This window comes from Platalea leucorodia, assembly GCF_965183815.1.
Source record: "Platalea leucorodia genome assembly, chromosome: 4".
NCBI classification, from domain to species: Eukaryota; Metazoa; Chordata; class Aves; order Pelecaniformes; family Threskiornithidae; genus Platalea; species Platalea leucorodia.
In genome coordinates this window covers 58,753,992-58,780,954 of record NC_138826.1, presented here as the reverse complement: position 1 = coordinate 58,780,954, position 26,963 = coordinate 58,753,992, and the positions used below count along the sequence as shown (strand labels likewise).

At 41.4% G+C, this 26,963-nt stretch overlaps 1 protein-coding gene across 8 annotated transcripts in view; it reads right to left on the bottom strand.

Moving 5' to 3' along the window:
• MICAL3 (microtubule associated monooxygenase, calponin and LIM domain containing 3) overlaps positions 1 to 26,963 on the bottom strand; it is a 165,981-nt gene that overhangs the window by 25,840 nt on the left and 113,178 nt on the right. For 5 of the 8 annotated variants that reach the window (XR_014228069.1, XM_082310794.1, XM_082310797.1 and 2 more), the window contains 8 exons: positions 26,232 to 26,427; positions 21,143 to 21,396; positions 13,533 to 13,595; positions 10,179 to 10,283; positions 9,418 to 9,549; positions 8,912 to 9,003; positions 5,452 to 7,327; positions 4,405 to 4,499 (listed from right to left, as the gene is read on the bottom strand). Coding sequence is in view for 7 of the 8 variants with exons in the window: in XM_082310794.1 (XP_082166920.1) it covers positions 4,405 to 4,499; positions 5,452 to 7,327; positions 8,912 to 9,003; positions 9,418 to 9,549; positions 10,179 to 10,283; positions 13,533 to 13,595; positions 21,143 to 21,396; positions 26,232 to 26,427 (2,813 nt within the window). In the remaining variant the exon portion in view is untranslated. Of the gene's footprint in view, positions 1 to 4,404; positions 4,500 to 5,451; positions 7,328 to 8,911; positions 9,004 to 9,417; positions 9,550 to 10,178; positions 10,284 to 13,532; positions 13,596 to 15,785; positions 15,924 to 19,924; positions 20,015 to 21,142; positions 21,397 to 26,231; positions 26,428 to 26,963 lie in introns of those variants that run through there. The other 3 variants (XM_082310800.1, XM_082310796.1, XM_082310799.1) reach the window with 3 other exon arrangements.

Here is a 26,963-nt window from a genome sequence, read left to right as displayed (position 1 = left end):
TTTCTTTTTTTAAAACACAAAATCCACAATGATACCCAAATCAGAAGACAAAGTGATAGAGGGTGTGACGCTCCTATCCCATGTAACACTGTTGTGACTGTGAAGACAGAACAATAAGAATTTCAGAAAGCAGCAACATTCCTGAAATAGAAGTGCAATTTCTGTCTTGATTTTAGCTTGATACAGGGTTTCACTAAGATTTCAGTGAACTCAACCATTTTGAAGGATACTGATTAAAGTGTGACAATTCACTTGAACTCATAGTCTAAGTATTAAAAAAAGAATATGCATATATATTTAATTGCCTTGAAAACCTATTTGTTCTGAAGCTCAAAGATCATCCACATCACTCTGTACAGTGGTGCACTGCTGTGCACTGATAATTGCATGCATTCTAACCAGACAGACAATTCAGAGCTTAATGCATTTTTGGTAGACAACCTCTACAAAGAATTTGCTGCCCATGTCTGCTAACATCTCACGCATGCACAGTCAACGTTTGTGATGTTAGTGCACATGTGATGGGTAGCTACGGATTCAATGGGTTAATATAGGGACATGCAATGCAACAATGGCCAACTAGTGGGAATGGAGACACTACCTTTGACGAATATGATCTCTTGAATGCCAAGGCGTGTGGTACATAAATCGACTTTAAAGGGGGAATGGTAAAGGAAAAAAAAATAAAAAAAACGTACAAAATGAAGCAAAATCAGTTCAACATTGAAAACAGATGCACAGTAACAAAACAAAGCTGTTTTTTAAATGAAACATAAAATTGTGCAAATGCTGAACGTGACCCAGACTGATGAAGCACAATGGAACTTCTGTCCGCAAAATCAAGTTTCTAGCACTCTCCTGAAGGCAATTAGCTTTGGCAGCCTCTTTGAAGATACAGTCAACTTGGAAATACCTTTTTCTAGAGGAATTATTTGGCCTCTTTCTACCTATGGTTTTAATGTCCACTGAACAAGTACGCATACATACACATACAAAATCTTGGCTTAGATTTGCAATAATGGCTTATGCTGGGGCACATTTGGTCTGAACTGGCTCAGCCAACCATATATTACTCTGTCACACAACTCCCCATTTATAATTTGATTTACAGCTTCTCCTAGGAGTTGTGTTTATTTCATGGTTTTAAATTACCTCTACTTCATAGAAATGATCATTTGCATTTAACTAACATCATAAATCTTTCTCACTGCTTTGTGACAGTAGAAAAAACAGATGGGCTCAGAGTGGGTTATGTGTCCTACAGTAATAGAATTTTCCTGTCTAAAAAGAGAACCTCCAGAGAGCCTGATGAACTAAAATTATGAGAAGGAGGAGAAAATGAGGAGAAAAGGAAGAGAAATCACTGCCTTCTCTGTCCAAGGACATTCTACATTGCCCTGTACCTGAAAATAAGGCAAGTAGACTACTTAGGGTTTATAAGAGAGATAAATTTCCCTTGGGTCATAAAGTACAGAGGGCATTGTGCCATTCTGGGTGAACAGCCAGCATTTTGCATTTTCACATTCAATTAACTAAAAACTATCACAAATGAGAAGCCATAGAACAACTTCAGCATGTACGCAAACTTCAGTAAAAAGCAAGCTACCTGTGGCAGTAAAACGCACGTCTGATCACAATACCACAATTGTACAGGAACAATGACAAACACACACAGAGCGATACACACCTATAAACACGAGACCCACGGGGCATTTACATTAGGAATTCTTTACAAGATGCTTCTCTTGAAAGACACTACATTAAACAACGCTGAATGAATTCACTGCTGATCACAAAGAGCAGCCTAACAGAGCAAGCTGGCTGGGAAGCAAGCTCACTACAATTACCAAAAAAGCAGCACAAGCAGAATTTCAGTTGAGAGAAGGGGTTCACATAAAAGTTACGTGGCACATGGGAAGACAACTCTTACCCATAAGTAGCAGGCAGTTTGTAACTTAAAAAATACAGCCCCCAGCCCAAAACAGTAGAAACCCAGTTTTGTCAGTCTTGAAGTTCAGTTACATTTCTTTTGACAGCAAGGCATTCCAGTGTTTGCATGTACATTCTACATCCTTGGACAGGATGCAATAAAACTAGGTAAGTGGAGTTCTCAGATTCGTTTCCTCTAAATAAATTCATTCTCAAAACTATTCTTTAGAAAACAGGCAGATGCTGAGCAAAACAATTCTTAATGTAACTTCAGCAACAGCAAATGGGAGAAAATGAGACACTACCACCATACCCTTGGCAGAGCTGGTGAGATATTTTCAGTATTAGGATTCCAGGCATCTGCCACTGTCACCTATCCCCTCCAATGCTTATTGATGAGATTTTTTTTCTGCAAAAGCCATTTTAAATCCAAGTAGTTCAGCACAGAAAAATAAGTGACCATCAAGGCATACCAAAGTCTGAAAACAAGCATGGACCTTACTGAAGCCCTGCTTCCTCCTGAAGGAGCTTAAAAGGCGGAACAATAACTCTGTAACTCTTATCTGAACCCCCTGTATTGCATATCTGTCCTCTGCTAGCCACAGGTACCTCATTCTTCTGCATCTCTTGGAAAATGCAGAATTTCTCATGAAACACCTTGAGGGCATGCAAGGAGGAATGGAAGGGGGAGAGAAAAAATGGAATAAAATAAAACCAAGATAATCTTCCTCTTAGAAGAGAGCTAGATCAACTAGGGAGAGAGATTAAAAGACAGGTAAGTAAATACAGAAAATTTCTACTTACTTCATCAACTGCTTCCACCAGCCTTAAATTCATCAGTGATCCTAATTCATTCCACTATATATACACACATAGAAAGCATTTCCTATGACACTTCAATTTGCAGTACTTCCATACCTTTGCCATCTGAGCCAAGTATCAACTAGATCCTGCCATTTGAGCCTGATTTGTGCACACTGGATGACAGGTTTGAGACAGGAGGCACAGACCACTGTGCCTGTGACACTGCCCTCTCAGGTGCACTCTTCTTCCCAAGTTTTTTTAACATGTGAACCAGGCACCATCAGGAAGGGACAGGGGGAACACATTTTTCATTCTTCAGTACCAGAAGGGCTTTAGTGTTCTGTGGGGTTAATGAAATCTCTACTTATTCCTCCAAACCTTGCAAACTGTCTAGCAGAGCTCAGAAGCTCTCAGGAATGAAAGAAGGGCTCTTCCCCATTACTATGATTGAGTAGTTCCTTACATTTTTCACTTATTTTTGCATTAATAGTGCCATCCTAAAATTGAAATAAATAGTTTAAAAGCAACTAACTTGGGCACTTGGCTCTCACCATATATTTTCCACATATAAACATGTGCAAATAAACTAAATGTGTTTTCCTCTCTGGGCTTTTATGGAGACCCACTGATGTCTTCTCTTTCCTCCTCAGTAACTTCCTTAAAGCACCATTTAAAGTGAAACTATTTTGGCTAGAAAGCCATTGATATGTCTTACAATATGACATTATAACACTAGCTAGGGAAGGTTGGTCAGGAACAAGAAACAGCGCTCTCAGAAGAAGCAGAGTTCATACCAGGCCACGCTGGAACGAGAACACCAGGCTAAGACCAACCCCTATATACTGGCATTTCATAGGTGCTCACTACTATCTATTTCAGCTTCACAGTTGTGATCTACACACACAGACTTATGGACATACTCAGCAACGGACTCAATGATCTTAAAGGTCTTTTCCGACCTAAATGATTCTATGATTCTAAGTACTCAAAGAAAACAGGGTCAAAATGGAAGAAACAGCTGATGGCTCATCTTTTCTCCAAACAGAGAAGGTACCAATTCAGACTGTACACATTCTCTTCTACCAGGAAAAATAAGCAAACCTGCATGAGTTGCAAAACTGCGGCCTGTAGTTTACCTCTTGATGATCTGTCTTGACTATGTTCTTGATGTATGCAAAAGTACATTCCTGTCTGTAGTTTGCTTGGAATTCTACCACTTCAATCTATCAAAGAGGCTGGTAAAACAATATCCTAAAATCGGACCCTTACAAAAAGTGAGAACTAACTCATTGTTATCTTTTTTGCAATAACATTAGAGCCAGTGAAATTTACTTTTTTGACATTAAATGTCTGTTTTCTGTAGATCACTGGCATGCTCACAACAGGGACAAAATTCACTATTCATGGTAAAGTAACGTCACAGTGAGACAACAGATCCTTCATATAATAACAGTGGGAAGTAGCTTGCAATTGTGAAACCAAGTGAAACCAACTTATTTTAGACAGAACAGTCAGCCAACTTACAGGAAAGCCTGTTCCACAGAAGAAACAGTAAGAACAACAAAATTAACCATCCAAGTTTCCGATGTGGTTCTCTGAGCCTGTGGACCTGCACAATGGCCTGCACAATCACCTGCACATCCATCTAAAATGCATTTCCCATCTGCCTACCTCTCGCTTGGATTTCTGGGAGGAACGTTCCAGAATATCGTCACTGGAGAGGTCGGAGTCCTCTGAGAAACTCAGGTGTTGACGGAGCTGCAAATCTGAGAAGCCAGGAATAAAAAGGGCAAGTTAGAGAAGTGGTAACTATTCTTTCTGTAAACATTTCAGAACTCAGTTGCTAAGTTGTTTGATTGAGCTTCAAAAATATTCAGTCCTTTTATGCCAGTCTCAGTTGCTTCGCCTGGGATTACAGAGTGATCAAAGAAGCACTGCTCTGCAAAATGATCAATATTAGTTAGAAGCTTCATTCTAAGAGAGCATCACTTTCTGCAAGCACTGTTAAAAATAATGGTCGTGATTCTCCCTTTGTACTGTATCAATGCTCCTACGACAGATACAGCACTTGGATGACAGCAGCTGGCACTATTTTGGCCATTTGTACAAGGCCAGAGAAATGCAACATGTTCGCTTTTCATCACATTTATGGCTAACTTATTTACTGTATCACAAGTTGCCATTAAATATCTCTGCCTGCACCTGATGGCATGTGAGAGATTTACATGAGGACGCAGAATTCCCACTTCATAGATCAGCAGACAGTTGCCAGATCACTGCAATGAGTTACAGGAGTAACTGCATCTCTGCAGTCTTCAACATCCACGGAGCCAGGTTGAAAGAAAGGGAACAGACCAACCAAGGAAAAGATGAGGATCAGGCTTAAAGTAGAGATGAAATGTCACAAACAACTGATTCCAACAAACAGTGCTTCTTTCTCAAATCAGTCTAAGGCAGAAAATAGATGTGCCTTTTACATATCGAGAGTGAAGCTTTTATTTAATGATCCATTTTTTTCAGTGGCATATCAACTAATTAATTCTGTCAATATGTAAACATACAATTCTAGTTGCTAGCACTTATCTTGATCTGCCCATTTGACACTGGGAAGCAGTGTCATTCAGCACAGTAGCTGAATGACAAAGTAAGCCAAACTTACTTTCAAGGATACCTAGCTGTAGGAAAAGCGCACAGTGCAGAGGCACACATCTATTATACCTGCAGCTGTAACCAACGGAGAAGCTTTGTGCTTGCCAGAATCCACAGTGGCACTACTTGAGGGAGTACTTGGGCAGGATTTGTCGTCGGTCTTCTTCTTCTTGTCTTTCTTATACCCAGAGAAAACAGACTTCCATAACGACCTAGGCTTTGTTGCTTCCTCTGTTCCACCACTAGATTTGTCAGAAAGCCTGCTGTCGTTTTTGGATTTCTTCTCCTTTTTGTTCTTACGAGGGGAGAAAAGAGAAGTTCTTTTCTTACTCTTCCCACTGGAGCCTTCTGAAGAGGTGACAGACCCTTCAGGTCCAGCCACATCAGCAGCAGAAGTGGAGAACTTCTCACTAGCAGCATCATGCTTTCGTGTGGATCCCTCTGCTATTTTCAAGGCCAGATGCTTTGGAGAGTCATAAAACAACTCTTTGGTCTTCAAGGGCATAGAAGATGCCTTTCGTGCCCTTGTGGCCCCAGCAGCAGCAGCTGCAGCCATCTCCATATCTTTCATCTTACACAACTGTTTAGCCATGGCATCACGCAGTGCTTGGCTCTTGACAGACTTCTCTCTGGCTCTCATTCTTTCTTCAGCAAGCTCCTTGGCCTCCGCAGAAATTTCAGGCAACACTCTCTTCTTTTGGTTAACCCCTCCCTCCATTGAGGGTGGACCACCATTTTCTTTGACCAAGGGCAAAAGAAGTGGCTTCTCTGGCCTTGGCCTACTGGTAGGAGGTGTAAAGAACTTCTCATGAAGGCTTAAGTCCTCTGTCCTGTCATCATACGTGTCTTCTACATCATCAGCAAATGGAATCTCATCCACGCTCTCTGCAAAAGATTTCCGCACGTCGTCTTTTTTGGCCTGGGTTGACTCTTTGGCAGCAGAGGTTGGCTCATGGCGTGGGGGAGCAGGAGGTGTTGATGCTGGTGTTGGAGGTGACCTGGCTTCAACCTCATTCTGCCAGACTGCCTGATGCCTCTTTCTACGCAAAGTGGCTGGTTCTTCACCCTGAGGAGGTGGTGGTGGCGGACTTGATGGAGGAGTAAGCATGGTAGAGTCAGAAGTGTTGAAGCTCTGGCTAGCCATAGTTCTCATGTTAGATGAGCTCTCCTGAAGGCCAAGTCCAGAACTGCTGGATACATCTCTCCTTACGTCACTGGAACTCTTTAGCTCTTTTTCTGATGGAGATTTTGGAGTGAGCAGAGAAATCTGCTCGTTTTCTAACTTGGACAGTCCCTGTCTTCTTGGGGCAGGCTGGGGTTTCACAAGTTGGATCCTTTCATCCCCTGAAATATTCTCACTATTAAAAGTCTTCAGAGGAGTTGTCTCAAGGGCAGATACAGTGAAGTTCGTCTCTGAGCGTTTGTTTCTGTCTACTGGGGTGAGCCCTAAGCTCCTCCGGATTTCAGCACTCTTCATCCAGAACTCTTCTACAAGGTTACTCCGTTTCAGGGCTTCTTCTGCAGTAGTAGGACTCCCCAGTTTTTCCACCTCACTATCCTGGCCCCTAAGGACGAGTTTGGCTAAAGGAGTAGATGTTAAGGCTGGGACAGGTTGGAAACATACTGGAGGCTCCACTGGGGATGGAATGGATGTTTCAGCAGAAGGCAAAGGCTGGGAACAGATAGGCATTTGAGCCAATGTTGGGGATGAAGCCAATGTTGGTGCTGCTGACTGAGACTCTGCTAGTGATGTAGGTGCAATGGCTTCTGGTGATGCAACCGGCTGGGATAACACTGGAGATGGTGGCACCAAAGGGCTCTTGACTTTCCTGTCTTTGGGAATTTCATCCTTTGGTCCTTCCTCAAGAATGAAAGGCTCAGGAAAAAAGCGTGCCTCTGGAGATTTTAGTGCACGGGATACTTCAGCCAGGGGATCTTTTACATTCTACAAAAAATGAAAAAGGGAAATATTAGTAGTCACTGGGCACATTAGAATACCGTTCCATTTTTCTGGCTTTTAACAAAGTTAGCAATAAGTAAACCATCCAAGTATCAAAATATGAAAAAACCCACATGTGGCATCCCATTCACAGGCCTGGAACATGACTTAAGATTTCTCGTGAGGTGTGGTTCATTTTTCTGCCCCATTGTATAAACCGTCCTTTGTAGATGACAACAAGGCAAATTTAATTCTTGGAAGAAAAACCACTAAACTAAATTCCAGAAGTCCATTTCTATCTTTTCCTTCGAATCTCCAACTCTGTGTATTGTGGTGGTCCCTCATCTCAGACAGATTTGATGCAAGTCTCTCCAGCTCTCGTCAATACAGCACTTTCTGCTCACTAGCATCTGCTGTAATGTTTTCTTAAAGCAAGGGGTGCTTTCTCTGTTACGAGTAAATTAGGCTGCAATTCCCTTGGCCCTTAATGGTCTGAGAAGTCTTGGTTTTCATGTCCTACATCCAGACTGCCATATTACTGCCGTAGCACAATTTGTTGTTTACAATTTAACCCTTTGGCAGTGGACTCCTCTTACTGAGTTCTGGTAACATTCTTTGCAATGACATCTTTTGCACTAGCTTTCTTTTGCATGCAGACAGTTTGGTTTAACTGACACATGACCGTTAGGGCATGAAGCGCTCTATCTGTGTGCTTGTATGACACATATTAAACACCAAGGTCTTGAGTACTGCATTTAGGCACTGTCTGATATAAACAATAACTATGTCTAACAGAATCATTAGATGGTCCTGAAAAAAACCCCTTAATTTTAATAGAAAGTGAATGTTGACAGCAATTGCTGTCCACAAACCAGCCTTATTCCATAATGTGTCCTGGTAAGTAAACTGGTTTATGACAAAACTCTCTAGGATAAAGTCTAATCTTTTAGTAATTCCTTAAAAACAAACACTTGGGAGGGAAAAATTTGAATTGAACATTTGAAGGGTCATGTACTTCCTGCTCTTACACACCAGTAGCTGGAAACGCCACAGTATGCTTGCACGCTGACTCCAGGGCTGACAACAAACATGACAGTACATCATGGACGTGTCTCACTTCCTTAAGCTGAACTATGTTGTTACTCTGGAATAACTAAGCACTGCTTTGGTTACTACTAAGACAAATATAATTTTGAATTGCAACTGTACAGAATCTGGTTTTGGTACAGAAAAGATAGCCAAACCAGGATAAACAGGAAACACCTTACTTAAGGCTCCTCTCATGCATTTTCTATATATATATTATTAACTATACATTGAAATTAAAACATCCTATATAATTCTTTTGGGGGTTTTGTGATGGGAACTTGTGTGACTGTGACAGAGCCACTACACTCTGAAGATAGGAAAGAAAGATAGTACGTGACATTTTAAGTCTAAATGTAGTCAGACTTCAAGAAGATCAACATCAATTATAGAGACAGGAAAGGAGGAAAGCCCACTGCTATCAGTCCTCATCAGTTTATCCAACAAACTGTTCTATTGAACTACAGGTAGTAAGTAGAAAACGTAAAAGATGCCCTTTCTTACCTCTGCTTGTTTTGCTTTGGGACTATCAACCGGAGACAGAGGAAGAACAGTGTCACTAGATGACTGGATAGGGATGGATGGCTTGCATGGATCTAGGGAAAGCAAAAATGTTGCGAAAAACACATGAGACTCTTAATATTCTTTTTTTTTTTTTTTTTTAATGTTACACACAGCATGTAGTGACAAATTTCTCATTTTTTTTTACAAATTCTAGATTGGACATTTGGAACATAGAGAAAAAATTTTAAATGCCCAAAATGGTACAAGCTTTTTAACGTAAAAACTTCTACAAGAAAAAGCAGTTAGATGGGTTCTCATGCTTTAGGAAGCTGTAATTAATGGATTCGGAACGTTCTTCACAAAATGTTAATACAAGCACATACCTTGCCACTGAGAGTAGTGAGATGGTCCAAATCTAAGAGACTGTCTTGTCTTAAATCTAATAAATGTATAGACTATCTCAAATGCAATTACAATCATCCAGACACTGATGGGAAAGCTATTACCTTCTGTCACACTGCAAGAAGCACCTTCTGCTCCTTCTTCATCATCTTCATCTTCAGAGACTTTTAGTTCTGGCTCTTCTAAGCCACCTTGATGTAAGCGAAACTCTGCTTCTGCATCAGATGGAATGTCATCTGATCACGGATGGGGTGGGGAAAAAAAACAAGAGATCTTGGATACAAGTCCATCAGGGCATCTGTTTATTATTTAAAAATCTTTCATAATCCTTTCTTTCTATTCACATGGTGCTAATAATTTTCATAACCTGAACACCTAAACGTTTCACTCCTTTTTTTGTGTGCTAATTAGAATCATTTGAGCAGTAAATGATGGACTATTAGTACAAATAACTAAATTAGTAATTGAAGTCATACCTTACCAGTTTTCTGGAAAATTTTGAATGTTTTCTGGCATATGCAGTTCATTTTACACTAGCAAGGGAAGATTTTTGGCATAATATTGTGGACTTTTCACAAATTTACTTCTGTTTCTGTTATTCAGCAGGATTAGTACTGAATACGGACAACAAGACCAAGCCCTCTAGTTACCAGATGGTGAGAGGACATGAGAAATTTATGCTACAACCCGTGGCATTGAGGTTCTTCTGTTTCTTTTTGTCCTTCACTCCTGGCTCCCTCGTGACTATTTTGAAACAAACTCCTACATCACTACAAATAAGATCAGGTTTAAGTACCCTCATACAAAGTATTGTCTGCCAATACAATTCTGTTCACATAAAAGGTGATGCACAGTGGTACTCTACCGTCATCCAGCTCTGCACCCGTGTCTCCCTCTTCACCTGCCTGCCCTTCTGTGTCTGCAGGCTCTGTGCCCAGCTCGTCCTCCACATCATTGTCCTCCCATGGAGCTAGAATATATTCAAATATTGAGGAGGGAAAAAAAAAAAACAAACCACAAACCAACAACCAAAAAACCAAACTATACAGTGAAAAGGTTCTACATTGAACTGTACCAACAGTTTATAGTGGAAATATTTATCAATTACTGCCAAAACAAGAAATCCTGAAGTGTGTCACCAAGAAAGATGTCTATGGTGAAATGACACTTCCAGACTCCAACGAATCAAGGAATGCCTGCCCTTGGGGAGTCTCCAAGGCATCTGCAGTGAAAGCAGCCAGGGCTTTTCTGAACAACAGGCCTTGTGAAAAATTAAACAAGAAGGGGACCGGGAGGACGTAAAATCAGAATAAAGTTTACTGTTTTTCCAGGAAGATTTTTCTTTTTTTTTTTCTTTACCACACCAGAACAGTTACCACCACTTTATAGCATATGTGTATTAGGTGAAAACTGAAATCTCGCAATGTACCACAACTGTTCATCTTGAAATTGAAATGGGCTTTTGAGGGTGTAAGTCAGAGACAAAGTCTAGCTCTGGGATTGATCATTACTACATTTGGAAACTGTTTAACTCTGTGAAGCCACAGTAGTCTTTGGTAAAAGGGTCTAAGAGACTTGATGTGCTGTACAAGTAACTAGGACACAAATTAATTGAGATATTTTTAAGTAAATAAAAAGATATATTCAAAACTTTCTTTTCTGTTACAGATCATAATTTGATCTGCTGGGTCAACATAAAGAAAAGATTCTTGAATTTATAACTCTGAAAAGGGCATTTGACATTACTACTTGTGACAGGATTTAATTACAGGAGGAGAGACAAGACCAAACTGTGGGTTCTAAATTTCATTGTTAAATGATACTTTTTTAAAAAACCTAAACCTTATGACACCTTGTCCCATCTCTAGTGCTATGGATGATTTGCCTTTTTTTTTTTTTGTTAAGCATTTTCATAAAACATCATTTAAATATAAAAAAGAAACAAGCACTTCTAGATTTTTTTCCACAGCAGAGTCAACTAACTACATTTTCAGATTTGTGCAGCGAGTTAGCATCAATTCATGTTCAACAACATGCAGACATTTAACTCTGTTGTATATCCCACTGCAAATGTGTACACAGTCAGCATGTATTATTATGCACAATGTTTGCTAATTATACACATAGGATATGGTCCTATAACAATGATAACACATATACTTATAACCTTCTTGGGTGCACCTATACCAGTAAACTAAGTGGTGCAAGTCTCTAGACCTGAATGCACACAGTGCCATGCTGTCATCTTTAGGAGGGCTCCTGGCGTGACTCCCAGCAGTTAGGTCCCATGGTAGGCCTAGAGGCTGATTCCCACAGGCAGTCTGGATGCAGCCCCCTGATTCTGGATGGCAAAAAAGTTTAGCCATATGGGAGTGAATCACGCTGTGCCAGCTTTCTCCTGAGTCAGGGAGTAGGCCCTGATCTTTTTTGTTTACTAGTGAAGATGTGGCTTTTGGAACCATTTATATGCTAGCACTGCTAATTAAGACAATCTTGAAAACAAACCAACCCTCCCTAAAATTGAGGTCTTGCAGCCTCTCCTCTTTCTCTAATAGAGGTTTTTGCTTATTTCAAAACATAGCCTTCAGTGGGTGGTTTGTCTTCTTCCTTCAACCTGAGAATTTATCTTTTTCCATGCTTTTCCCCTCTGTAGTATTAAGACAGACAAACATATGGGCTAGTTTATTTTCTGTCAACTACTGTGAAAAAGCAGTTACACTTACTTGTGATAAAGCACTGGCCTATCCCCTTACGTCAGAAGCTTATAAAATCCAGAATCTTACAGATGTCGAGCATAGGAGTCTGAATCATATGGCAAAGGCTGGACTGCCCACAGGGGCATTTATGAATCTACTGAACAAAACCAAACTGTGTCCCAGTCTCATCGTTGCTTAGGTATGCAGTAGCTTATGTTAGTTTGGAAATAATAATGTCATGGGATGGTTTTATGGCAGCAGCAAATGTGAGTAATCTTAATCGAAACTTGCAAAAATGTAACTCTGATGTTAAGAATATCTGATACCACTACTTATATGTGTGTCTTCAGATCCAGAAACCCTGAACTGACAGGACACACATAGGGAGTGTTGGAGAGAGAGGAGAAAATCAATTCTTAGATAGGTTGGTACACAAAACTCAACAGAAGATTACAGATGCATAGATAAGTAACAACTTGGTGCAAGGGTGGATCCCATTTTGAGGGACATGGAGAGCTCGCAGGTGGCTGGTTATATTATACATATACTGTGCATATACGTATATGCAGTTAGGATAAGGAGCAAGAGGCCAAAAGCTGTCACACAATAACTCAGAAGCTACACACTATGGCAGCCAGAAACTGGGATCAGCACTTGGTTCGTATCAGCTAGCAGCCGTGAGCAGACTGCATCGTGTGCAGACATCTTGTAAACACTGCTGCCTTGCCAAAGCAGCAGCAGAAGCAAAGTTTTATAGGCAAGCTAGCTATTCTGATGTGCCAAAGCAACTTAGCTGTAGATCAACTACCTAGCCACAAACTACTGCTGTTCCACTGATTTAGATACCTTCACCGCTTTACATAAATTGACTCCCTTACTCTAATCCCAGAATCTTCATGCTCATCGGTTTTGTAATAGAGCTTAGAGGACCACATAAAAAAAGCAGCTGAGCTCTACCATCCTTCAACTTGCCTGAGGCTTTCCTAAAGAACATGAACCCCAAGTCAAGGAGACACAACAGCCGCCACTATTCCTAAAGATCCCAGCTTCAACCTTATTCTTCTTTCTTGCTTTCTTCACCAGATAACTAGAGTTTGCAGTTGCTACAGAGAACTGCAATTGCTTTAAGCACCCTCTGTCACTTAATCTTCTGACTGCGAGAAAGCCCCATGTAGTTTTAGTCAAGGAGCTACGGAAAGAATAACTGGTCCAGTCTTCAGTTTACAAAGCAAACTGAAGCACTCAACTAGATTCCCCTTTCTACTTTATTACACCCAAGATAACCTCTCTGTTTGGCCTGCCTTCAGGAGGGTTACAACAAATGTCGAGTTCATGCAAGAATGGACTGTCTGAGCAAGGCGTGCATGCACACTCCCCCTTCCTCCCTCCCTCCATGTCCAGTCATGCAGTAGCGACAGGGCCGTAAGTTCCAGGGTTAAAGTACCAGCTCAGCTGCTGAAGGCATGGAGAAGAGACGGGCAGGGTTATTGTGCATTGGAATACATAGAACATCACCAAACTACCTCCAGGGACCGTCTCCAGCCACGCCTGTACCGCCTCATGGCGTACGGAGGGAAGGTCGGATGCTGAATTTAAAAAACAATAAATTGTAAGAAATCAAAATTAGACCATCAGTAAGCGTCTAAAACAGAAGAGTGACAAAGGGAAATTTTTTCAGTAGCAAATACAGGAGTAAAACCTATGAGATGTTAAATAACCAATTCCAGGCTTGGGATTTAAATCGAGATAACATACAAATATCAGGGGCTTAATCTTCCTTTAAGATCTGTAATGTTAGAGAAATACGGACAGCACAGTAAGAAAAAACACTGCATCTGACCAGCAGGTTGCTGCTGCTGTGCTCTACTTGAAACTCTGCAAAGGAGGGAAACAAAGAGATGAAAGAGCTGAGCAACAAGAGAGGGGCAGTCGTAACAGGCGTCCCCGAACCTGCGCTGCCCGGGTGCGAATGCCAGCAGATGAAGAAGAGCGCCCAACGCATAATGAGAGGGGCTTCTGTGTACCGTCACCCTACCCCGGGCTTTCACATCAAACCCTATCGCCGCTGCTACTGATGGGCTCTCCAAAGACCTCATGTCACAGAATGCAGCTCAGCCAGGAACAAATTGTCATTGAACTCGGGCTGAAAACTTACAGCGTATCCACAAGTACGTACTGGCAACAGCCCTTTAAAAAAAAAAAAAAAGCTGATATGCCTGCACGTACCTGTACTGTATGACGAAGTAATTGAAGCAGCTTATCTATTGATCAGGATTGTCCTAGTTTGCCCCAGTTTTAGGGAAAGGAAAGGAAAGGAAATACTGCATTCCTTCCCAAAGGAAGTTGGAAAGACCACAAAATCAATTTTTGGAAGGATCATCTTTTGCTGGAAGCTGTACCAATACACTATGGAAAAGTAGGAATTATAAAATACAAATCAAAAGAAAACTTTGGGAACTATACTGATATAGATCCTCAAGCAGAAGCTAAAGTAACCCTAATTGTAGTAAGCTTAAGAAACCGTGTTAACGTTTTTACTTAGCATTTTTAAACATTAAGCAACTACTCTAGCAATACTGAATGTTACAGACAGTTGAACACAGCCTATTTCTGTAGTTGCAGTGGGAAGGAAATACTCATCTCTTATTTGTGGGGAGCAGATTTCACACCAGAAAATCCCAGTGCATTCTACAAACTGCAACTACAAGCATAGCCAAACTGATCTGGAACTGTGTATCAAGCTGGACCAGGATTAAAATAAACCACCAACCACCTAGAACAATGAGGAAAAGATAATTATCTGGAATGGAATACGAGCAGGCAACATGAAGTAAAGCCCAAGGCTTTTTTAATAGAGATCATTCATTAACTTAATTTCACGTTTGCTGTAAAAGATGCCCCTTCCCACAGCATACTTACTCCCTCTACAATTCTGGCACAATGGTTACAGACTCTGAGAGAAGACCACTACTCATCAACTGCATGGTTAACATTTATTAAGACTAGGCTTCTGCATAGGTAAAGCGCCTATGACATACTTACCTTAAGAGATGCTGTAATATAGTCTAGAATAAAGTCAGCAGGGACTGCTGGAAGGTGCTTACAAGGCAGCTAGACTACTGGCATTTCCCCCCCCCCCCCCCCGAGTTTTCCTTTAAGTAACTGGCAATTCACAAAGGTAACACCTCACTTCAAAAAACAGATATACTGTCATTTCTTAAACACAGGGAGTCAAAACCACCACTGATCAGATTTGCAAGCCCTTTGAGCCCCATCATTCCCTGCTTACACACTTTGGAAAGAGCAGCAGAGAAATATGCTTAATATGGAAGCTGACCCTGTTCAATCTTTGCTGTAGTAGCTACACAACATAGCCCTTCAGCTTTCCCTAAAAAGGCGCAGAGTCCTCACTGCCACAAAAAACACATAACAGCTTCTATTACTATCCCTAAAGTCAGTTACCAAGGGCTGATTGCCAGCACTATCAAATCATGTGTGTAGTGAGGAAAAATGCTCTGGAGTCAAAGCAGGGAGACAAACGGGTCAGAAGAAGTCACACCACTATAAAGCTGAGAAAGCGGTCATTTTAAGTAGACACTGACCTGAAAAGCAAAATGTTTAACCAACTGTAATTTCTGTGTAATTTGAAAGTAGTTCCTTTCAATCACTGCTGCCCCTGCTGAAGTACACGGCTCTTGAAGGGCGCAGAAGCAACAAAATTAAACAGTTGCAACTATGATCCAGGAACTGAAGGTGCGGGGCCTGGGGGAGATTACCTCTGGAGGTGGAGGACTTTGTGGTTGGGACCATTTTTTCCTCCTCCTCTTTTTCACGGATGTGTGTCCAGTGCACATCTGCCAGGATCTCCAGAGGATCAACCGGATTTACAATCTGCTGCAGTCTAAGGTTTCCAGCTAGCAGGAGGAGGGCATGGCATACCAGGTTGTAGGCAGGGTGTATGAAGGACAGGGAGGAAAAGATGGGAGAACAGTGGAAAGGAAAGGTAACACATCATAGGAAAGGAAATAAGAAAAGAAGAAAAGAAAATATTACTGGCTAAGATCAGTTTGCAAGAGAGACAGAAAAAGCTCAGCATCGTGTGTGCACGCGTACACCAATACAGCGCGCCTCATACTTCCCATCAAAGCTGAATAAGGCCATTCCAAAGGCAGAGAGACACTATTAAAATCATCATTGTAGATTACCTCCATTGCAAGCAGCTTTGCTGAAATGAAAGACATTCTCTGGGTGTCCAACAGTACATGGTATGTAAATACCAATTTAGCAGAAATTTCCAGCTCCTTCAGCCTATTCATTACGACTATTGCCAAAGACATCTTGCTGTTAAAGGCAAGGGACAATCTGCATTGTAGTTTGATGCACCAAAACAAAGGTCTTTCCTTCCCTACTATTAGGTTAAGCACTCCTTTCTATGCTGGCTACGTATTTCTTTGTGAATTAAATTACATGGTGGATCTCCGAGTTTCACGTGTGTGTATGTGCATATGCACACATGGGCGCACTCTTACTTTAGCACTTAAAACACTACTTTGTTTACTCCTGCTCTTTTGTACTGACTTGTTTGAAGGGTAGATTTTTTTTCTGAAGAATAACAGCATTTTCATTATGACTTAACAGCCCCCCCACCTCCCCAGAAGGGACTTCCTATCGCACAAATGAATTTGTTTAAAACAAATTTCATTACTCCTCAATTACCTGCCTACACAAAGCTCAGCTACTTATGGGGTGTCAAAGGGAACAACGGGCACCTAAAGCAACTGATAAGCAACTTGTTTAACTGCTGCGGAATACCCATCGTGGGAGCATCTCCCCTGAGGTATTATATTCATAGACCCTGTCTCTATTGCTGTCTGCTACAGGACTATAGCTCAGGTTTTATTTACCCATAATAAAATAACTGGTTCTACTGGGGACAGGTGTTCAGCATCTGCAGGAGTGGTCTTCAAAAGCAAATGACTCTTCCTGAAAGGAAAACACCCACTTACTTTATAAAGCAGGAAGCCAATTTTCACAACAGCTGGATTACCACTGAGTAGGGCAAAACACTGTTTCAGCAGTTTAGAACCTCAAAAGCAGTTAGGTTTTCATATGGTGCACTAGTGTTTGAAGGAAACAAGAAACATCAGCAGCATTTAGAGGTTGCACTCGTTATTTCCTGCTGTCTCATTTTAACGAAGTTCCTCTCTCCTGGCCATGCTTTCCCCAGACATGACAAAGTGTTTGGGACTTCCATTTCAGGAATGACTATGTGTGCGATTTGGCATTAAAACTGCAGAAGAAGCAGGCAGAAGGAACTGCAGGAAGGACAGAATCACCAGCTGGTTATTAAAAGGGAAAAGGGTTCAGACGCACAAACTCAAATGCAGAGCGGGATTCACAATTTAGCCAAGTATTTAGCAGTTTTATGTCTCTGTCACCTCATCAGAGAGTTTTCTGTATCAATTAGCACAGCCACATGGTCTACCAGAGCTACTGGACATCCTGCAGGGACAGGAACCTGGGCTTTTCTCACTTCGTACCAAAGCACTCGCATGCAGGCCCCATGATGAGTAGAGTTAGCATTTGCATTGCCACACAAAATTTTGTGTTAAAAGGTTTAGGTTTGCCAGCAATGGCTGAGAAGTATATAGTCACTCAGCAAGGCTCAGAAAGAGCAGGTCCCACGTGATCTGCATTGTTTTAAAATGGATTGATCTGGGATTTAGACCAGTGTAACGTACACGCCTTCAGTTACTCCACAAGTCTCTAGACAGAGGTCTGAGCCTGTCCTGATTAGGACACAGGTCCTTCTCGCCTTTCCCAGTAAACAAACAGCAGCACAGCCAGCGATGAATCATAGAATCGTTAAGGTTGGAAAAGACCCTTAAGAGTCCAACCGTTAACCTAGCACTGCCAAGCCCACCACTAAACCATTCCCTCAAGCACCACGCCTACTCGTCTTTTAAATACCTCCAGGGATGAAGACTCAACCACTTCCCTGGGCAGCCTGTGCCAGTGCCTGACTACTCTTTCAGCGAAGAAGCATTTCCTAATATCCAACCTAAACCTCCCCTGGTGCAGCTTGAGGCCATTTCCTCTTGTCCTATCGCTTGTTACTTGGGAGCAGAGACCGACCCCCACCTCGCTACAGCCTCCTTTCAGGTAGTTGTAGAGAGCAATAAGGTCTCCCCTCAGCCTCCTCTTCTCCAGACTAAACAACCCCAGCTCCATCAGCCGCTCCCCATAAGACTTGTGCTCTAGACCCTTCACCAACTTCGTTGCCCTTCTTTGGACACGCTCCAGCACCTCAATGTCCTTCTGGTAGTGAGGGGCCCAAAACTGAGCACAGTACTCGAGGTGCGGCCGCACCAGTGCCGAGTACAGGGGCACTATCACCTCCCTGGTCCTGCTGGCCACACTATTCCTGATACAAGCCAGGATGCCATTGGCCTTCTTGGCCACCTGGGCACACTGCTGGCTGATGTTCAGCCGGCTGTTGACCAACACCCCCAGGTCCTTTTCTGCCAGGCAGCTCTCCAGCCACTCCTCCCCAAGCCTGTAGCGTTGCATGGGGTTGTTGTGACCCAAGTGCAGGACCCGGCACTTAGCCTTATTGAATTTCATACAGTTGGTCTCTGCCCAACGATCCAGCCTGTCCAGATCCCTCTGTAGGGCCTTCCTACCCTCTAGCAGATCAACACTTCCACCCAAGGGAAGACGAGGGACTGCTGCTTGGCTAACAGACAAACCTAACATTTCCTTGGGGTCTAAATGCTTGAGAATTTCAAATGACACCTGGTGTAGCCTTCCCTCAAGGCTGCCTGCTAAGCTTTGCAGGAAGCCGGACATTATTTGCAATTACATTTGGAAAGGCAGCTTTCCCCTCCAGTTCCACTGTAGCACCTACCAGCGCTTCAGAAGTGGGCAGTCTCAATGTTGAACTTTTAATGGAATGAGAAGCCACCCGCAAATCAACTCCTTAGGAGCTAGGTCTAAAGCACACTAACAACTGCAACAGGGGGAACTTCTTCAGTCATGCTCTTCAGCCATCTTACTAATACTTCTCATTCTTACCATCAGAAGAGTTAAATTGGAAAAAGTTGTAACAGCTCTTCCTTTTTTTTTTTTTTTTTTTAAAAAAAAAAAAGGTCAGAAGCTAAGCTACAGTTGTTACAACCATAAACTGCAAAATATGCAGTTCGACAACTGCATATGCCCTCTTACCTGCAGGAAGGCACTTGGATCTTCCTCTTACGTATTCTGGCTCTAATGAACCACATTGAGGGAATAAAGGATTAACAAGCTATTAGAGCCAAGTGCTTCAAAAAAAACAACCATCAGAAATAAAGTGCAGGAGAATGCATCATGGAAAATAACACAACCAGTTAGATTGGAATGTCAGATTAATTTTATGCCCATTATATGACTGTTTGAAAAATCCTGAGGGATCGCCACAGCTTGATTAGCTTCCCCCACAGACTCTCCCCACAGACACAAACTCACAAAGGACAACAACAAAAAATGCAAGTTTGCTGACACAGGCAACCTGAAGGCAGTACTTCTGATGTATCCCATGTGTCTGACATACTAATTAGTCTATGTGTATGGAACAAATCTGAAACTCCTAAATCCGTGGGGGTCACTGTTCAGGCACACTACAGTAGCAAATAGTCCAGGATTTCTAGATATCCTGAGGTACTTGGCAGCTTTATCTTTTTCCCAAAACCAGTGGCAATGTCAGACCTGATATATGGCACTTGGACCAGGAGATGAAGATAACAACAGCTACTGAATCAGTTTTTAGGGAGCTGGTAAAGCAATTAAATGAAACACAGAAACTTCTCATGTGGGACCTGCTCTTTAAAACATTCCCCCCTCCTTTGGGGAAATGGAAGTGGAGATGGTATACGGGTACCTTTAAATGTACCCGTGTCCTCTTCATTTGAGAGACGTTGAAGCCAGAGGCCTTGCTGCAGCTCTCTCTCCCAAGGGCAATACTCCCCCTCTACAGCAGAGGGAACCACACATCCATATAAAACACCAGACACGCGTGTACACACACAAGTGATGGAGAGAGAGAAAGAGAGAAAGAGAAAGGACAGAATCAGAAAGAGAGACTGTCTGGAAATCCAGCAACTCCCCGTACTCCCGGTGTATTCAAAGTGTCTGACGGGAAAACTGCTCGAATGAAACAATGTCCATCCAAGAACACCATAGTTCAGCAGACTAAACACACAACATGCATGTTACCATACTTAAAAAGCAGTCTTGAGTTCCACAGACTTCAGTTATGAAGATACAGCTCCTACGTCGAAAAAGTAGCCAAGCGGCCTGCTGAGCTCATCAACAAAACTGCCACTAAGACTCAAAAAACTGGACCTCTCTTTGCATTAGGCAGCCAAAGACCTTTACGAAGAAGCTCTTTGGAGTCTACTAGTCTTCACAAAAAGGAAAAGTGAGTACAAAGACAAAGACAAGATCAGCAAGAAATTGGGCATGGTGGTGAAACACTGGAAACATGTCTATTCTTAGCACAAACTTTGCATTTTGATGACTGAGACAAACACAGGGGAAGGAGTCTTTCCCTAAAATTTTCCACAGAAATCCCTCAGAGCTAAAATGGGAACCACCTGAGCTCCCTGATTTCTCAAGGCCATCTTTTAACTAAGGAGAGCTACAAGCAGCTGCTTCTGGGATGCCCTGATGAGAGTTACAGGGCACTACTCCTTAGTGAGGCACTCTGCAAAACTGAAAACACTGCCTCCACAATGCTTCCAGCTCTTGCTGCCAAAGAACAAAGGGCACATTCAAACCCAATTCCCAATAATATTTTTTAAAAAAAATAAAACAATACAGTGTCACAAAGCTGTGAATTGCCCATGTTGGCATGGTGTATGGGAAGCATATTGTGTTGGTACTAGTGCTGTAATTGCCCTGTGGGCAAAGATCTTCTGTATCCAGAATGATCCACCTAAAGCTTTCCTTGACAATAACTCCCTCAAAAATCAAAGCAATAAAGAAGTGAAAGAGGGAAAGTTTTCCAAGGCAAATCTTTTTCATTCTGCATGGAAAATACTCAACTCAGTTTTCCCTGATGTATAGCAGAAAGGAAGGACAAATCAATCTGTCTAACCTTCGCTTGACTCCTCGTCTTCCTCCTCTTCGTCCTCTTCTTCCTCCTCCTCCTCCTCCTCCTCCTCGTCGTCTTTGTCCTCAATCTCATGATTTTCCTCAGCCTCAATCTCTTCTTCACTCTTTCCCTTCAGGAGGGCGTGGATACGCACAGCCTCTTTCCAAGGCACACCACCCAAGTCTGAAGGGGGTTGCTGAGGCAGTAGTTCATCATCTTCTTCCTCATCTTCCTCCTCCATCTCAGACTCTGAACTACTGTAAGTGTTTAGAAAAAAAGATACAGAAACAATTAGTTAATGTTTCCTAGATAAGTCTTAGACCACTGACAAGTTGTTTCAATACATACAAGCCCAAAACGTACAATGGAAACCATAATACTAATTTTCTGCTTTCAGTATTTCATAGGTGTTGTAGTGACAGCATTATGTGTGGGCTGCAGTATGGTCCTTGCCCGCTTCTTTTAAAGAGGGTGAAGCAGCAGAAAAGTGCCTGTGAAGCCAAGTCTAAATATTTGTGCAGCATTAATTGTTACAGTTCACGACAGTTGAATACAGCAGAAAGAAACTGCTTTCTTCATATCACATTGCTTTGGATAAACCGGTGCAAGAGTTCTCAGCAGTGCCAGAATGCAGAAGGTCATGTTTTTCGATACTAGCCAGCTACTGCTAGCATTTTGGAGAGCTAAGATGGTTTTGGCACTTGCCGGGGTGAACCACAGAAGGCTTTGGGAGTAGACAGAACACATAACACAAGTATCAGGTCAAAGGATACAGCATGTGAGCGAAGGAGAGCTGGAGAAAAAAACCCACAAAATTCCTCACTGTTCCACATCACAGACAGAACTGTAATACGTATCCAATTAAGCACACAGTGTACATAGTGGCAAGAAACTGTAGGAAGCAGTGCAAGGATAATTACAATAATGAGCTTATTATTCTCACAGCAAAGTCTAAAACATGCAAAACAGTAACTCATTAGTGCTTTTTAGTAGACATCTCTAACTCTAACAGTTCCTCAGTATAAGCAGCAGGGGCAAGAAATGTAACCGCCTATACAATGACATTTAATCTAGCTCACTCTTACATGCTGGACTACCTAAAAGTGCTGAGGAGAAAGATGGTTGCATTTGTCACTGAAAAATGAATGTGAACTACAGCACATTCAAACATATCTGCAGGGTGAAAAGGTCCTCTTCCTCTGTTTTTCCTGAATATTGTCATAAAAGAATTGCATTTATCAGAGCAACAGTTAGATGCTTCCCATATAAATCTTAAAAGGCCCAAATTCATCTGGATTGAAGGAGAAAACTTTGTGAATGGCTAAAGTTTGGGTGAATCATCTGAGAACAGTATTCTGCTTCTGCTGCTTCCTTAAGACAGTGTCGTTAAGAAGAAAATTAACTCTATCCCAGCTGAAACCAGGACAGTCAGCTATCACTGTAGTTAACAGCCTTTGGCAGAACCCATTCCGGATAGACGAGAGGGAAAACAGACAACTGAAAATAATGAAGCTTAAATTTCACGTAGGTCTACAAAACATAACTTGTACAGCTGTTCTAAGTCTGTTTCCCATATACAGGTTTTATTACAGTATGTGACAAACTGACAGTTTCCAAAAAGATGATATATGGCAGCACTCTTTCTCTTCTATTCCAGATAAACATGTTCAGGTTGAGAACTTCACATTAGTCTAACACTATGTGAACATATATTTACATAATTTTATTCATCTACTTGTCTGAGAGACTATTTTTGACAGCAAAGCTAATAAGGAAAACACCACTTTTTCCATTCTCTGATTGTCACGTACTTCTGTCCATAGGCTTTTAAATTCTCCTTCACTGTTTTGCATAGTTATAACATTATTTTGCTCAAATTACAACCCACTTTTTCACAGCATAAACTGAATACTTATTTTTAACAGGTTGCCTGGTTTTCACATGGTAAATACTGAATGCAAACACTGTTGCGTGCCATGGCCTCAGTGCATGTTCCAGGAGACCCAAGCATATTCCAAAGGCTTTATGCAGGTATTGTCACAGAGATAAAAAGTGACGTTCCCCTCCTCCCTGATTAACCTTCCCACCCTTTGGTATGGAAATAAACCTGGCAGGTGCTGCACACTGGGGTTTTTGTGTGCTGTCAATAAGGGTTACTGCTGCTCAAACTGTTGTCATGACTGCTGAATGGGATGAGCTGCTGCTCTTCAACCAGCCAGCTTATCGCATGTAATACTGACGACATAAATTCTTTACCACATAGCTCACTTTACCTTCTTTGGCTTTTATTTATAACTTGGTTTTTGTTTGACCTTTGAATGCTGAGAAATGAGAAGCTGAAAGATGGCAGTGAGATGGCCTGGTATAGTGGGCATTCCTTTCAGCATGGCAGCTCTGTGCCACAGGAATTAATTCAACAGCTGAAGCTTTTTTTTTTTTTCTATGAAGCAGAGATCAAAGACCACAGTAGGTTGCTTTATAGAATTTGTATAAGCAGTTGAATATCTCATTAAAAAGGTGTACCTACGCAAATTTAGTGCTGCGGAGAGGAACCAAAATCTAAACTTGGGAAACAAAGCTCTTCTCTTCCCTTGCCATACAAACCCATATGGCACAAGCTGTCCTAGGACATTCCTACGAAAGGCTGCAGGGTATTACACCAAAACTGTAGATGACATACTAGGAGTTACTGCAAGTTAAAGGGGATGAATGAGGCAGCTAAAGGGTTTTCCACACCTCAAAAGCTGCGTAGTCATGGTTTGGTTGCTTAAATGTTTTTTTTCTTGTTGAAACTTAAACAAGATTAACTCTCTTTTGAGAAAATATACTTTGAGTATTGTTTTCTGTAAATTTTCTCTGCAGCACGCATGCTCCTAAGTGTGTGCGTAATGGGAAGCTGTGCACCAAAATGCATGGCCTCTGCTTGATTTAGAGTTAACACCTCACTGAACCTTGAAGCCCAATCCATCGCTCTGTAAGATGCGGAGGGAACAAAAAGTTCCCCATCTCCTCCGCCTGCTCCTAACCCTGCAGCGCTGCACCAAGACAGTGAAGATGATCAAATCAGGGCTTTGGTTGGCTTGTTGCAGAAGTCAAACTTTTTTTTCTTTTGTTGCTGAAAAAGTAGTCAGACTTTTTCCCTTTCTTTTTTTTTGGGCTTTCTGTGACATGTCATGGGACGGGTAGAGCTGAACAGAGGATACCCGATAGCTACATCATCTAGAAAATTCTCTCCCTGATATTTGGCCCGCACAGCCTTATCAATGCTCTGAGTAAATTGCTTGCCATATTTGGATTTGGGACAGAAATTTTTCCAGGTTAAACTGACAGGGAATTTGATGTATTTTCTCTTTCCTCTCTATCATAGAGTGTGAGCTGCCCACCAAACACTGCTTTTCAGATGCAAAATTATACAATTCAGTCTATTATAGACAGAAATAGCCAGTTTAATACAGGTTAAGGGAAGTATGTAGGACAAAGGGAGATAAATGTAGCATCCTATGAGAGGAAATCAAACTCGCTAACCTAATAGCATACTGCCCTCAGTCTCCACAATCTCGCAAAATGTCTCTTGGAGATGACCAACAGCTTCATGCCAAAATTCCACTTTTTTTAGCTAACTTCTCCTCCTTTGGAAGTCTTCTGCCATTTACTGAGCAGGCCTACTGTGTCCTGATTTACTGAAATCAAGACCAATAATAATAATACTCCATACTAGTAAATTTTGGTTTAGAGCTAGAAACATAAAGGACTAAAAACCCCTCAATATCATTAATGCCTATATTGTCACAGTTGATATAATTCCTAGGCCTGAGCAGGGAGTTAAAGGAAGGATAATAGTCCCATGGTTATTCAACCAGAGCGCTAGATAAGATCTCAATTATGTAAAATGACAAAATAGTATCTTCAAAAGAAATTAATATGTTAAGAAATTAATCAAAAAGTATTATTTAGGTTTCAGAGGAAACAGTTGTACAACATATTAGCAATTGCCCAGCACTTATATGAAAGCTATACCTTCATGAGTTCACATGTACACACTCTCTGTCAAGGCTGAGTTCAGGCTACTAGAAGTTACTCCTTTCCAGATGCTGCATCTTCAAACTTAGCTTATGAGATAAATAAATGACAGATTTTGTCCTACGTTAATCCTGTAAACATTTTAATGAACATTTTTATTCCTGCATTCTTTGCCACACCAATCCGACTGAATTTCAAACGTATAAATGTAGTAAGGAATTTCTCATACAGCTCTATACCTGTAAGTAATGCATACATAGAATATGTTTGTAGGATCTAAGTCTCAGGAAACCAGTAACAGCATTTTCTGAGTTCATTTCAAGAAGACTACTGGATAGACCGAGAGCTGAAAAGGTAAGGGTTGTTATTGCTACAAAGAAAACCAGATGATTAGAAACCATACTAAGAGATAAAGACTCTGCAAAAAGTGTGTGATTGACTATAAAGTTCACAAGCATTCTTCGTCAAGTATTTTCTCTCAATGATTCTTGCAATAACTATTACCAGTAGCTCTACCTGCACATACTTGGATTCTGGTGTGCTTAAACATCATTTTGCAGATAAAGGGAAATTTGGGAAGGTACAACATGTTTTTCAACAGCCATAACTATTACTTCAAATTAATCTCTCTCAGGCATTGCATCAGCATTCAGCCAGGATTACATGTAAGTCAAGCTTGAATCTTTAAATCAAAAGTGTTTTTGAATTGTAACACAAAACATACAGAAAAGAAGTTAACTTTGGAACCCCCTCCCATTTGAATTCATGTTCTCTTTGCTCAAAAGACTCATTTGTCTTTGCTACAATTAAAAAAAAAAATTAGAAGAATGCCTTCCAACTTAGGACTAAATTTCATGGTATTATAGTACTATAGGTGTCTTCTAAGAATGGTGGTAAGCTGTAAAAAGAACAGAAACTGCAAGATAAAATACCTGTGTGCGTACGCAGAACATTGTCAACAACTTTAGAAAGGGCAACCTCGTAAATAACATGCTAAAAAAAGCTAAGGAAAAAGCAGGCAGAAGTCTGTTGGGATGGGTATAAAAAAAGCTTATGGGCAATGTGCGCTAACCTGCTGGGCACATCCTCTTCTGTTCCTTTGTCCAACACACTGCTCAGGTTATGCTCTGCTAGCGTCTCTTCAGGAACCTCTTCCAGTTCTTCTTCCCGCTGCAGTGACAGTCGGTAGTTCTCCAGCTCAATCCGCTCAGGCGTGCCACGCAGCCGCTTAGCCAGGCTGGGCTCTTCCAGCCCATTTACATTAGAACCTAAAGAATAAGCCAGTGAATAAACAATAAATGCAACAGTCAGAACTATAATTTTTTTAAGGAAATTGAGCAATTGGGAGAAACAGGGCATGAGGCAGAGGGAGGTAAATAAAGCGAGAGAATACCTTATGTCATTATCCTGTTCACCACTACTGGCAGAACCTGCTGGGGAGCCAGACTGCAAAAGGGAATCTTAGTGGTTTTGGCTAATAGATGCTAAAAAGAATGTTAAATGTCTTAGTTGAGAGAGGAAATAAGGACATTTTAGCTGCAAAAACTAGGGCTGCAATGAAGCCTATGTCATAAGTATTGGGGAAAGCCAGACCACAGACTGCATATATTCTATGGGACAAAAGCAGGAATGCTATGGGGCCACCCTGCTGCATAATGTTAAAATTGTTACCAGTCAAGGTAGGTCTACAGAGTCAGGGAGCAAAAAAAAAAAAAAATACTACTGCTACTTAAAGATGGGGAAGGAAGGGAATGAAAAAGGCAAAACTTTAAAAACTTTCTATTGGCTTGAATTAATTCCCTTT